This window comes from Amblyomma mixtum, chromosome 3, assembly GCF_055824585.1.
Source record: "Amblyomma mixtum isolate Tamu chromosome 3, ASM5582458v1, whole genome shotgun sequence".
Lineage (NCBI taxonomy): Eukaryota > Metazoa > Arthropoda > Arachnida > Ixodida > Ixodidae > Amblyomma > Amblyomma mixtum.
Genome location: NC_143014.1, coordinates 213,928,702 through 213,942,508, shown reverse-complemented (window position 1 = coordinate 213,942,508; position 13,807 = coordinate 213,928,702). Strand labels below are relative to the sequence as shown.

Genomic DNA, 13,807 nt, shown 5'->3' with positions numbered 1-13,807 from the left:
ATATGTGCACTGTTCAGGATATTTTTATTACAGATGAATTTTGAACATGAGTAGCCAGAAGATGTAATATTGAAAGATTCTAGGATGGCAACCGTATCATGTCTAAAGGAAAGTGGATGGTGAAGAGCGTATTCCTGTTGCTGTGCCCAAGGGTAAAAGAACCAAATACGGAACGAACCCAGAAGACAAACTAGGACCGAGCTGATGTGACTGGTGCTATAACTCGGCTTTCCCAACTCACCCTTATTTATTTGGTCGAATAGTTAGTGCTGGCTTTGCGGAAGTTCGAGCTCTTTTTCTTCTGCCATAATTTTGACGGATTCATTACCCCTGTGTTGCTCTCTAGACGCGTCTACAGAGTCACAGACACTCCGCGTGCTCAAATTATTCTACCACTACCACTATTCTACCAATTATTATGTGCTAACACAAGAAACCACGGAGCTCATCATAACGGTAAGCAATTGCAAGCGTCCCGTCTTTCCTCTGCTTTCGCCTCTTCCTTACCGGAATCGTTCACTGCTCAATTTCATTAGATATCAGCGAACCTTTTCTCATTTAGGCATCCTCATCTATCATTACGTGCAGTTTTATGCCCTGAGGCAATCAACATCGCATTAAAAAAAAAAGTTCCCACTGAAACCCTTGCATTCTCTCAAACTTTTTCTTTGCTCATCTCCGTCTTCATTCTTTTCTAAGCCTGGCATGAATCACATTCTAACTTTTTCGCCTTTTTCCATCGCGGCCAGGCAGAACCCCACAGACGTCACGGACACCCAGGTTCCGCGTGTGTAGACGTGAAATGCATGCCCACACTGGATTTAATCGCGAGCTCAGAGCCTCCGAAATATTTGCGACATGTTCTCTTGAGCACGCGCAACACGAACTGGAAGTAGAAGAAAAAAGAATGGCTCGAGACCCTGGCCAATCCGCCGCCGTGGGTATGTGCCATTAAGCCTGAGGACATCATCATCATCATCGTCTGCTGCTCGAGCTGCACGAGACCATAGCCTCCTATAACGGACGCCATCTTTTCTTTAGAACCATTCCTTCATGAGGCACCCGGGCCGTCCAGTCCGGTCCACTGCTCAGTTCCATCACAGTGGTTCGAAACTCCAGCTCGGGATGCAGAACGATCTAGGAGCTGAAGAGGTGCCTAAGCACCGAGAAGCGCCTGCGCAGAAATGCACGCAGCCGGTGGCAGCCGTCAGCCGAGCCCCGCACCCAGTAGGGTGAGTTTGCTTTTAAGCCGACCAGATTTAATGGCATTCGAACCGTCGAATGTCATTCGGCCGCCAAGCGCTTAGTCACCTCGGTGCCACGCAGCTCCGGTGCCATCGGGGGAAGAAGCGCTGGTGACTACCACCACCCCCGTGATCAAGGCGAAGAGGTGCTTAAGCACCAAGAACCGCTTGCGCGGAAATGCACGCAGCCGGTGGCGACCATCAGCCGACCCCCGCACCCAGCAGGGTGAGTTTGTTTTTAAGCCGTCCAGATTTAATGTCATTCGGGCGCCAAGCGCTTAGTCACCTCGGCGCCACGCAGCTCCAGTGCCATCGGAGGAAGAACTGCTGGTGACTATATTCACCCCGGCGGCCTAGGTGAATTGGTGCTTAAACACCGAGAAGCGCCTGCACAGAAATGCACGCAGCCGGTGGCAGCCGTCAGCCGAGCCCTGGACCCGGTGGGGTGAGTTTGCTTCTAAGCAGTCTTCTATAGAATATACCCCTGTCAGACTAGCAGATGTCATTCGAACCGAATGGCATTCGAATCGTCGAATATCATTCGGTCTCTTTCGGTGCTAATGTAATGTCATTCGAAAATGATGGCAGTGGTGATCAGTAAAAAAAAAAATAGTGCAATTGAAAGAAGTCAGCGCATATGAAGATGTTTGAAATAGTTGTGTAGTGTTTCAAGAGCGGGTGAGAACATTTCTGTGCAGTATTATAAGTTTAAAATATCATTTCTGGCCGTTCTGCAGCACTCTAGGCATCAGAAGCCAAGCCAAGTACAAAGTCAGCCACACATTCGATGAATACGGCGGCGCGCGCAGGAGCGCGGAGCGTGGAAATGTCTTCCAAAAGGTGCACTGCTCAGTGCTCAGCTACATCTTTAAGTACTTCCGAGCTAAACGAGCATGGAACGCCAACCGGCAAGAAACGCACAACCCAAAATGATCGACGCTCACGGGAAAGGCCCTGCTTCACGCTCGCCGCTTGCGTTGGCTGCTGCTGGGACCGAGAGTAATAGCTAACCACAAGAGCCTCTAGAGCAGGGGTTCTCAAACTTTTTTGCTTGGAGGAACCCCAAAAGCCTTCAATAAGTTCCAGGGAACCCCCCCCCCCCCCCCCAACCCCGCTTTCACTTACCAGCAATGTTGTCGAGTGCATTTTTGCAAAGAGAGAGTTGCAGAAGTTAAATGTTTATTGCACCGATTAATACAAATACAAATGTGATGGGTGGTACTGCTTCCCTTTTGAGAGCAAGTCAAAGCGTGGCTCAGCAGCACTCAGAGCCAGTCTCATATCAGTTGCCGGTTCAGGGCCAGTGAGGGTTCTCGCGGAACACAAGAAGACAGCCCGCGGGGCAATTTCCTCGCTGGCGTCCCAGAAACCTCCTCGCAGTGCCGCCCTTCTCCCTCCGGTCCTCCTTTTCTCCCTTCTCCTCTTTTTTTTTCTTTCACGCCTGTTGCGCTCTTATTCCTCCGGCGAGTCTGCCTCCGCGCACCGCCGCCGCGAATCTGCGCGTCTTCTGGACCACGCGGTCTGTGCTCTTTAATATTTTTCATGTTTTATGGTTTAATTTCTTTATTATTTTGTTTCTTTTCATATTTGCATTTTTTAATTTGTTTTATTTAACTCACGAAACCCGTGCGTTCACTAGATGTGCCTTTTCTGTAATAGTTTTCGTGTTTTATGATCTAATTTCTTATATTTTTGTTTCTTTTCATACTCGCAATTTTTTCATTTGTTTTATTTCACTCACGAAACCCGCGCGTTCACTAGATCTGCCTTTATTCTTGCTCAAACCGTGTTCGTGGTGGAATGGCAGCGACTGCCCTTGAAGTGCCAAACGCCCTGGTTCGATTCCCAGTCTCAAAAGTTTTTTTTTTCTTCGCCGGAACTCGAACACACTTGCTATCATTCCCTTCTCACGGCAGTATGAGGCATTAAAGGCTTTCGCCTTAATAAAGCGATTCTGCTCGTATTTTCTTTCACAGCTGTTCTGCTCCTGGCGAGCTTCTAGGGCGGCCGGCTCGCGATTTTCGCGTTGCCCTTCGAGCCATTTGTGTGGCCGGCACGTTCCTCGCGCAAAGAAAGCGACTGCGCACGTACTTAAAAGGCCGATTCACACGACGGTCCGTTCGCCCGCGGCCCGCGCACTACCTGGTCTCCTTCCGTGACATTCTCTCGTATTACCGAGACAAACGAAGGGATATACGCACCCCCCGCTTTGTCCCTCACCATAGCGCAGGCTGCACATTGGCAACAACTACAAACCCGGACTGCTCAATACCCAATACTGCTGCATGCCCGATACCCAGACCAATTCTCGTCATCATGCAAAGTTTTGCGGCAAACCAGGCGCCCCTACGATTTACATCATTGGCAATAAACGTTTCCACCTCCACCTACGTGTTCATGCGTCAGCACATTGAGAGGCTCGCTGACCAGGCCGCGGTCCAGAATACGCGCAGATTCGCGGCGGCGGTGCGCGGAGGCAGACTCGCCGGAGGAATATAGACCGAAGAGCGCAACAGCCGTGAAAGAAAAAAAGAGGAGAAGGGAGAAAAAGAGGAGGAGGACGGGCGGCGCTGCGAGGAGGGTTCTGGGACGCCAGCGAGGAAATTGCCGCCCGCGGAACCCCTGTGTTCCGCGGAACCCAGTTTGAGAACCCCTGCTCTAGAGTGAACAGGTTCACACCAAAATTAACATTTTTTTAGCAGAACTAAATAAATACAATTTCTAACTTTGGCAGTGCACTCATTATTTTTTCGCTTCACTTGTTTCTGCTGCATATCTGGTTTCCAGAGTAGGCATTCAGTTCGAGATCGAATGCGAGTCCCCAAACAGATTCGATTGCGAATGGCATTCGAACCTAAGGACATTAAATGTTCCCGTGTAGCAGCCGATTGATGACAATAGGAGCCAGTGTCATTCGATGAGAACGACATTAAATTTTTACTCTGCAGATTGGCTCTGGTGCACTTGCTGGATTTTCCTCTAGGCGGCTTCTCCAAACCCTGTATTCCTGTGCCTTCGGTCAGGGCGCGTGCTGAGTAGGCTAAGCCTGTCGTCATGCAGGTCCCACAAGCTCTAGTTCAGAAGTAGACAGATGGTATTCCATTTCGAGCAGCTTTGTTAGGCAACACACAGTTATATTTTCATGCCTCATGCTTGGAACGGGCGACCATGCAGTTCCTCATAAGCTTTTTCAGGACGTAATGACACGCGTATAGCATGTCTTGCATGAATAGGGAAAGTTATCTTGCTGTCAGGACTGACGGCGAGCTGCTGATGGCTACGACCACCCCGGATTTCAAAGAGGGACTTCACCCGTAACGCATTGAAATGAAAAAATAATACAGGGCGTTTACCCCTGAGACAGCTGGCCTGAGGGGAAATGTAGAAATGATTTTGTAATTCTGTGAAGGGGTGCCTTTTTGCGAGCATGTTGGAATAGCCAGGTGCAGTACAGTCGGTGGATGTGGATTTGGAGTTACGGAGTTGTGTGGGGCGTAGGGTAAGGGTGCGTCTACAAGTCACGCGCGGTCACGCAGGATTGCTACCTAAGACAGGCGTTCGCCGCGTCAGATGGGAAAAAGAGGCTGCAGAGGGAGACAGAGACCATAGCTGTCGGTAATCAGCATTCTGTCCCATCAGCTTGGTGCCTTGCACTGACGTCAAAGCTTGGTTTACGGTGCTGTGGCGTTACAGGAAGCGCAGGAGTTTCAGCTGATTGATTAGTTCATGCTGCTCTAAAATAGCAACCGCAGAGTAGTGCTATGTTTCACCCATAAAGCGGTTAAAGTGAACATTTGTTTGTAGAGAGTAAGTTTGGTAAAAAATTGTGATGGCACTTACGTCTGCTTATGTGGAGGAATGGCAAAGGGTGTCCTTGATCGCAATTTTTTTTTGTCTTATAATGTGGAGTGTGGCAACTTCGTCATTTTCGGTTACGACATATTACGCTGGTTCGTTATTTCCGGTTACGACGAACTACACCATTTTGACATTTTGGGTTACGATATACGACGTTTCAACATTTCCGATTACAAAATACACTTCGTCCTTTCCAGTTATGGTGTACTACTCCACTTCGACATTACAGTTGCGACATGCAACACCCCTTCGTCATATCAGGTTCAAGGGCGTCCGCAGAATTTTTTGCAGGGGGGGGCCCCGTTGGTGCCCCGGGGGGGGGGGGGGGGGGGGGTATGTTCGTAGCAAAAAGGCGCTATTTGCGGAGTAAATTTATTTATTTATATATAAATAAAAATTAAACAAAATGCACACATGAAAGAAAAATTACAAACAGCAAATTAAAGCGCGGCTAGGAGAGGTACATTGGAGTTTATCAACGAAGAAACAACTAAAATTAATAAAAAATGCAAAAAGATGCTATATCACTTCGTGGAGAAGAGTGCTCAGTCTTCCTGCATACGGGTTCTCGACTCACCCGGATTGATGACCAGCACACAGCACAATATGTTCGCAAACACGCAATTACAGTCACTCAGTCAGTCTTCCTTGAACAGCAACTGTAGGCGCCTCGGATTTTTCTGGGCGAATTGCGTAATTACACGTGTGATAAATTCACTTCTGTGCTTCATTACACGCTCTCGGTGCACACTCATCATACACATTGATTGGAAAAACTGTTGAACACGTACGTTGAAAACAAAAGATGACTATATATACAACGAAAACTTATTTACAAGATAAATGCACGCTCGCAGCTTCATACACCTCGCTCCATCTTGCTTGCGCATCCGCACAGTCGAGCAACCCCACACACACTGCTCGCCGCTCGTCGTTTTCTCGTCCGCTGTCTTGGTTGTTCTCAGCTTCGCTGACAACCGGCCACTAAAAACACCCAAGCACAAACACAGAGGCGCGCACACGTGCGAGGGCTTACTTGCCGCAGTATCCCCGAATGCGCACTTTGGGGGTGAAAGGAACGCCGCGCAACTTCCGAGGGGAAGGGACACTCGCCACTCCGGTCGGAAAATTTGTTTTTGTGTTTTTATGGGGTTCAGAGCCCCAAAACGACTCAGGCTATGAGGGATGGAGTAGTACAGAGTTCCGGGTAATGTCGACCACCTGGGTCTCTTTACCATGCACTGACACGCACAGTACATGGGCGCTGTTGTGATTTGAGGCCCAGCCAGAGATGACAGGCGAGCCAGGCAGGTGCCATCGGGCTGCGTTGACCAAAGGCGCTGGTTTTCACAGAAGACGCAAAGAACGCTGGTGTGGGGGCGCCTCGGGAGACTGCGTCGCCGTGAACAAAAGCAGCTAATCCCCTTTGCCGGAGATTCTGAAAGCGGCGCTTCTACCGAACTGCGCTACACGTGGATCGGAGGAGACAGCGAGCGGCGGCGGCGCTAACTCATCGCCCGCTTGCCCCTGAGCAGCCCGACAAAGCGGGGGTGGACACGGCTGATTTGTCCTTCCCTCCTTAAGAATTCATCGGTGACCGGCGTAACGACATAGGCGAAAACAAGATGCCCCGTGCACTGTCTGCCTCCGTGTCGCTATCTCTCTAGAGATCAAAGAAACAGACACCCATCTCAAGGCGACTCGAAACACATGCTCGCCGGTGCCGCTGTATGTCTGGAACAGGTCGCCCTTCAGTAGAGCTAACGATGGCGTGGTTTGAAAACGGCGGAACGACGCACGCCCGGACGCGGCATTTCGCAGATGTGACCATGCGGGGCTGCTTTTACCCTTTTGACTGAGCGCACCACCGCCCCTGGTGTGCGGCCATCACTCACGGTTCGAGTGAGTGATTTTCCAGGGGGGTGCAACCGCCCCCCCTTGCCCCCCCCTCCGGATGCCCATGATCAGGTTGCCTCACAATTTCAATATGAAAAATAGTTTTTGAAGAAAGAAAAGGGCTCAGGAGCTCTCACATCTCGAGATCTCGGTGTACACCTCAACCGCGCCTTAAAGCATGCAGCTGAAGGTGCATATGTCATCGGCCCTAACCCCTGTCGCAAGCTAGCCTCCAACTTGACTAAAACATCTAAGCTATATGCAAAGTTCAAATGCTATGGCACCACCCTCTATGATGGACAGTTGCTCAGCCAGTGATGTCATTGCTGGGATTTCTTGTACACCTTCATGGATTAGGGAGTGGGGATTGGGGTATGTTCTTAAAACCGGCATGAAGCTTACTTGTCACGTGGCCTGAGCTTTTTGCAATCATCTGTCTCGTGTTGCCCCGTCGCGGTGGCTCAGTGGTTCGGCGCTCGGCTGGTGACCCGAAAGACGCGGGTTCGATCCCGGCCACGGCAGCCAAATTACAATGAAGGCGAAATTCTAGAGCCCCGTGTGCTGTGTGATGTTAGTGTGCGTTAAAGAACCCCAGGCGGTCGAAATTTCTGGAGCCCTTCACTACGGCATCTCTCATAGCCTGAATTGCTTTGGGTCGTTAAACCCCAATAAACCAAACCAAACCTTCTGTCTCGTGACTTGGTATGACAGCACATTACATCATTGTCCCGTGACTTGGTACGATGTCATACTGCATCGTTGTCAAGTGACTTGGTGTGACTTCATATCACAATGTTGTCACGTGACCTCATATGACGTCACATTGCATGCTGTCACGTGACTTTGCATGGCGTTATATTACACCTTTTTCACATGACATGATATGACTTTCCATACCATCATTGTCGCGTGAGTTGGCATGAATGTCATATTAGATCTCTGTCACGTGACTTGGCACGTTGACTCGTGGGGCCACATGGTGCCGTTTTCTGCGAACACGTTTGCGGAGAAATGACCTTGAACTGAGCCGTACAATGCTTTCGCATTGAAAACAGTAAAGCGACTTGCCTGTAGCAGGGGATAAGTTTTGCCCACAAATGTTCGGACCTTTCGCAGAGACGCCGGTAGCACATGTGCACCCGTCTCTCGCCATGTCGGGCTCTCTGAAGGGAGGTTTTATCTTTACAGGGCTGTAGTGGTGCCCATACTGCAATCCAGGTATACACAGCGCGATGACTTCGGCGTGGTTATCGGTGTGGTTCTTCAGTCTTGTTAGGATGAGCTGGTTAGCCGCTATAATCCGTTTGCCTTAGTCGAAGCACTGAGAATCCACAGCACAATGTAAAGATTTTGGAGTGCGGCACAAGCGAAGAGACTGCCGAGGACCCTGAAAGGACTGTAATGTTTGTGTTGCGTGGTGGTGCCAGATGCGTATTTTTTCCCTAACTGAGTACCTCTTCAGACCAAGTGTCCAGTGCTGGGCAGCGATCTAGTATCATAAATCCGCTGCCATCTATGTGTGTTCTAAATTAAATTTTCCATAATTCTGAATGCAAATAAAATTTTCATGGATAGATGAACTAGTGACGAACAAGAGTCGTGCATATTACTTACTATGGATTTGAAAGGTGACCCGTTAATGAGAGTGTACAGTCGCGCGTAAAAAAACATCGGTGCTAGTGGCGTTCCACCGGAGCGTCAGGTAGCAACGCTTGGCGCTGCTGTTACGCACACGCCTATAAGAAGTGCCATGTGCTTTCGTAAAGCACGGCGCTGGGCCGCACCAACCACGTGGTGACATTCGCCGCTCTGGTGACTTCATTATGGTAATTTCTTTTACTCGCAACTGTACGTCCATCTGTCGTGTATACGCCAAACTATCTGTTCCTTACTTCCTTTGTTCCTTTGTGTTATTTGTTCCTTACAAGTTGCTGGTGGCACTGACAGCAGTTTCCATTAGCTTAATAATTGGCACTTGCAGCAGAACCATTTGAGCAGTCAAGGCTCAGCTCTAAACTTTATTGTAATTGTGCAGTTGTCATTGTGAGAGCGTATGGGATAACTCAATTAGTGCTGTTGGAGATGCACGAAACTCATTAATTACTGATCAGCACTTGCTTTTCCTTGTTCATAAATTTCACCCCACCAATCAGCAGTTTTTAAAAATCACAAAATTCATGTGCACACCCGCTTTAATCTGTCTGCTTTCCCATTTTTTATGTATGTGTGTTTTTGTCCAGGCTGCCATCGCCGTCGTCCTCATGAGAGCCGTGTAGGTCTGAGGGCGTCCGGCCCTGGTGCTACAGCTGCCCCTGCCAGCCGGCCCCGTAAGTATAGTCTAGTCTCACAAGTGCCTGAGCACTCCTCCTGATTGCGGTGTTCCGCAACGTCACGGGCAAAACACTGCACGAGGAACTCGCGTTAGCGTTGATGATACCCAGCTGCTCTGTCCGTGCAGGCACGCCTGGTTGAACAATGACGGAGGAGAGCGAGCTCTTCTTACATTCAAAGAATTCGGGATCCACTGACAACTAATTAAAACGCATAGCACGGTGGCAACTGGACCAGTGTAGAAACTTTAGGCGCAGGTATACAGACGGTGCAACTGTGGACCAGGTAGTGACGGCAGATCCCGATTGAGACTGAAATTGGAGAGAAAAAGATAATTACATCTAAGCTTACCTGCTTAGCACATTAATCAGTGAAAGCTGATTGGCATTTGCGGCCGAGAGGTCTGGAGGGACAGGCTCATTGTGACGTTTCACACGCGACAGCCCGGTTGGCCATCTTAGTGTTGGCGTCTATACGCTCTGTGCATACTTGGCCTTCTCTAGCTTGTGGCCTTCGCTTCGATCGCGTTCCCAGCACACATCACGGACTACAGGGCCCACTTGCACGAAGGAAATCGTCGAGTTCCCAGTATTGTGTCATTCGCAGTCTAAACCTTCCGTTGGCTTTTTGGAAAGGCGCATCATTGGGCACTGAGTCCGTGGGCACTGAGTCTGTGGGCAGCTCAGTCGCGCTGTGAGGTGGCGGTGATGCCCATCTGCAAATTTAGGCTAAACGAAGGGAAGGTTTGGACTGCGTTGGTTTTGAGCAAAGGAATGGCGCATAATTGGCGCCCTGTGTCAGTGCATACCTCAGTCGCGTTCTGAGGTACATGACACTGGTGTTCATCTAATGAGTAACGCGCAAAGCATTGCATGACTGCCTTTGAACCCCTTAAATCGCTTCTACTAAATGCCTTGTTCAAAGCTTGTACTACTTTCGCTGTAAACAATGGCTGTGATGCATTTGGAAGGTACTCACAGGTCATGAATTTCAGCTTGAGAGTATCCCTCAAGAACCTAGGCAACTACTGTATTTTGCCAGTGCGCATCTATGTTGCGGAAACCTGGAGGCTTACAAAAATCCTTGATATAAAGCTGTGGACAGCGCAGCTGATGACATCACAGCCAGTTATGGAAAGTAAAATGATAGGGGTGGCATCAGGTAGCAAATAAAGTGCAGTGGGTTAGGGAGCGAACACGAGTTAATGATACCCTAAATGAGATCAAGGGAAAGTAGGCATGCACAGGGCATGTAGAACAGAGAGCTAAGAGTATGACGGTCCCTGAATGTGGTGGTCCCCGGTGTAGCAGAGCGGAAGGCTTCGGTCTGCTCGACGCCCAAAGAACGCTAGTGCCAAAGAGGAGTAAGGGAAGAGGGCTTTTAAGTGTGTTTCTCCGGTGTGAAGTGCAATCTCGTGATTTGGTTGCGGTATGAGCTCGTTTTGTGCGCACAATTCCATGTTAGATATTTCAAACCACAGTGCCGATCAAGAAAATCTAAAAGCTCGGTTCGACTGCCATCTTCAATCTCTTTGATTCTGCCATATAGCACTGTGCCCTTAAAAGATTAATGAAAAATTTGGTTAAGTGAAAATAAATACTTGAACAATCCGCCTGCGCAGACCGTACTGCCGTATCTTTCATGGCTTTTTGAAGAAAAACCTTACCAGACTAAAAGAGAAGCAGCCGGTTAGCGTTGAGCCTTATGTTGAGTTCACCCGGACAGTCATCCAGATATATGCCTGTCCTTTATTCATTAAAGTCTCTCTCTCTCTGTCTCAGGTGCATGTGTATAGGCAGATGAAGCACATAACGAAGTGAAAGCTGCAAAGAAACATGGTCAAGGCGTCACCTGGCCCTTAGATTTTTTTTTAATCTCTTGGGAGAGAGAGAGAGAGAGCTCTTTAATGAAAAACAGATTTTAGCCGACGTACTCACATGCTACTCTGCATAGGGGAGGGAATAGGGGACGCGCGATTGTAGGCCTCGCCTTGTGGCGGAATATATCTCTCGATGTTTGCTGTTGCGCTTTATTCAGAGTGCGCTGTGTTATGCAGTGGATACCGCGACATATCCAGGATAAGCCCCGCCGCAGTGGCTCAGTGGTTACGGCACTCGGCTGCTGACCCTAAAGATGCGGGTTCGATCCCGGCCGCGGCGGCTGAATTTCGATGAAGGCGTAATTCTAGAGGCCCGTGTGCTGTGCGATGTCAGTGCACGTTAAAGAACCCCAGGTGGTCGAAATTTCCGGAGGCCTTCACTACAGTGTCTCTCATAGCCTGAGTTGCTACGAGACCAATAAACCAAGTATCCAGGATAAGCTTGCCGGTCACCTGTGGCAGGTTCCTTTATGACCTCTCAGGCACTGATCCGTACAACAACCGTGTAAAAAGCGACACTAGTCTTTTGAAACTGTCACTTCTGGCTCACTGGAGCAATCAATCAAACAGCGGCAGTCTTTTGTTTTGCGTGAAAACCCATTTCCATCTTTAGAATAGAAATCAGCGCCCGTTTCATGCGCCAGTCGTGGGAAGCAGGCAAGTAACGTTAAAAACAGGACAAATTATTTTGTTGGCCGAGTTGGTTCTACATGAGTGTATCTAGCAACAGGCGCCGGGACTGCGACCCCTCTCTTGGCGCCAGTTGCTGCTCTCAGCATTAAAAATACTGAAGACTAATTGATGTCTACCAGTATCGACAAATGAACTAACTCTAATGAAAGGCGGCTCCATTCAGTGAGAACGGACATTTTATTGGCTCGAAAAGTCGTAGCCAAAAGTTCTGGATAAACGCATTTTTTTCAACGGCATGTTGTTTATCAATGCAATTTTTGTGGCGTATCGTAAGACGGCACAATATCCACATGACTACTCTGGGCGCTTGTAGCCTTCTGTGGTTTACTGTCAAAAATGCACCCAAGTGCTTTTCTATGGCAATCTTAAACTACTCGATGTGAATTTTACTACGCATTGTAAGGTTACACCATATGCCCATCAGTATGTTCGTGACAGTATCTTACAATATTCCACATTTGTCTCAAAATTAAAAGTAACGTCCAAGAAAGCTGAGCTTATATAAAAATGAAACTGGGGTTTCGCCAACCCCATCTGTTTTTTCGCCACCCCAGCCCTGCTTGGATCTCTGAGGCTAAGCAATGCTGGTATTCACTCCCAAGTGGTGATAACAGAGCCATTTTCGGTGTTTATGTCACGAGTTTGAATCGGGTGGGAAGAAAGATTTGAGGTGAAATTTGCTCGGCAATCAATGTTTCTTTTTCGCTGTCGGACAGAGACCAACATAGCCAGAAAGAGCAAAAAAATTGGCTTTGTGGAGTTGTCTCCAGTGTCCCTTTAACATATGCTGAGAGCCGGCAGCGACAGGGCTACACCGGAAAGGAAATTTAGGAAAGGCACGAAACAATTATCTGCGGGGCGTCCTCTTTTTGTGGCTCGTTTTTCTGAACGACGTCCAAAACAGCTGCAAGCATCGCCCCATCTCAGGCGAGCTCTTTAACTGCCGGGGGGAATGCCGTATAAAGTAACGACGAGTGTGCAAAGGAGCAACGGTGCTCGCATACCGGCAATGACTATCGTTCCATGTCGCCACAGAGTGCTGCCTCCAAGGCTGCGAATTGTGGATTCACTTCCGTTGTTGCATTACGGTAGAGTGTTACTGAAGGAGCAGCCGGCATCTGAGGATGCCTTGCTCTGACTGGAACTATACCAAAGCGTCTCCTGTTTGTATAACACTGCGCGAGCCTCAGAGGTTACTTGCGACCAATTAGCTGCTTTAACACGATTTCTTAGCGACTGTTATCTGTGTCTCCCTGGTTGATTCACCACCCTCATTCACTGTTTTCTTGCCTATGCAGGCTGCTGAACCTGGTATTTATGGGCGTCCTGCGGAGGTTCGGCGTCTCCTGATCCTCCGCGGGAAGAGGCGGCGGCAGTTACGATTTTATTTATGAATTGTTTTTTCGATATTTGTGAATTTGATCTAGTTGTAAATTATGTTCTAATTTATTAAATCTAAAGAATGCATCAATTGTCCCATCATTCATTCAACAACCTATAAGTGCGCTACGAGCGCTTATCTAGCTTTGTTCTCTGGGGGTCTGTTCACTCATCAAAAGGAGGTAGAACTGCAGAACTGAATTTTGGAGCAAACACTTATGTTCTGCCTGCAGGGTAGGGCAGGATAGCGTGGTGGGATATTATTCCCGTATATACAGATGGTCATTCTCTTCTTTACATTCATAGAGACCTGGGAGTCCTCATGCCCCTACTGGCGCAGTGGTGCAGCGGTTAAGCGAGGAGTCACTGCCCTGAGATGGCAGGTGCTCCCAGCGGTGGCCCTTGTGCGGCCCAGGTTGCTCTTCCCGAGCGACCAATCATTAATTTTACTGCCACCTGCCACGGCGAGCAATTTTCTGACTATCCGGTGGCTAGGTGTTGACACTGCAAAGTCACGTGACCCATA

The 13,807-nt window shown here is 48.8% G+C and overlaps 1 protein-coding gene across 3 annotated transcripts; it reads left to right on the top strand.

Moving 5' to 3' along the window:
- The first annotated feature begins 982 nt into the window (after positions 1-982).
- On the top strand, positions 983-13,368 carry LOC149353607 (uncharacterized). Of its 3 annotated transcripts, XM_089582688.1 has the most exons (6): positions 993-1,075; positions 1,120-1,232; positions 1,327-1,470; positions 1,546-1,689; positions 9,239-9,325; positions 13,200-13,368. In XM_089582688.1, the coding sequence occupies exons 2-5, from the start codon at positions 1,126-1,128 to the stop codon at positions 9,261-9,263; spliced, it is 420 nt and encodes a 139-aa protein (XP_089438814.1). In that variant the 5' UTR covers positions 993-1,075; positions 1,120-1,125; the 3' UTR covers positions 9,264-9,325; positions 13,200-13,368. The 3 variants fall into 3 exon arrangements, with proteins under 3 accessions (XP_089438815.1, XP_089438813.1, XP_089438814.1); XM_089582687.1 differs by having other exon boundaries at positions 984-1,232; XM_089582689.1 differs by lacking the exon at positions 1,546-1,689 and having other exon boundaries at positions 983-1,232.
- The last annotated feature ends 439 nt before the right edge of the window (positions 13,369-13,807 follow it).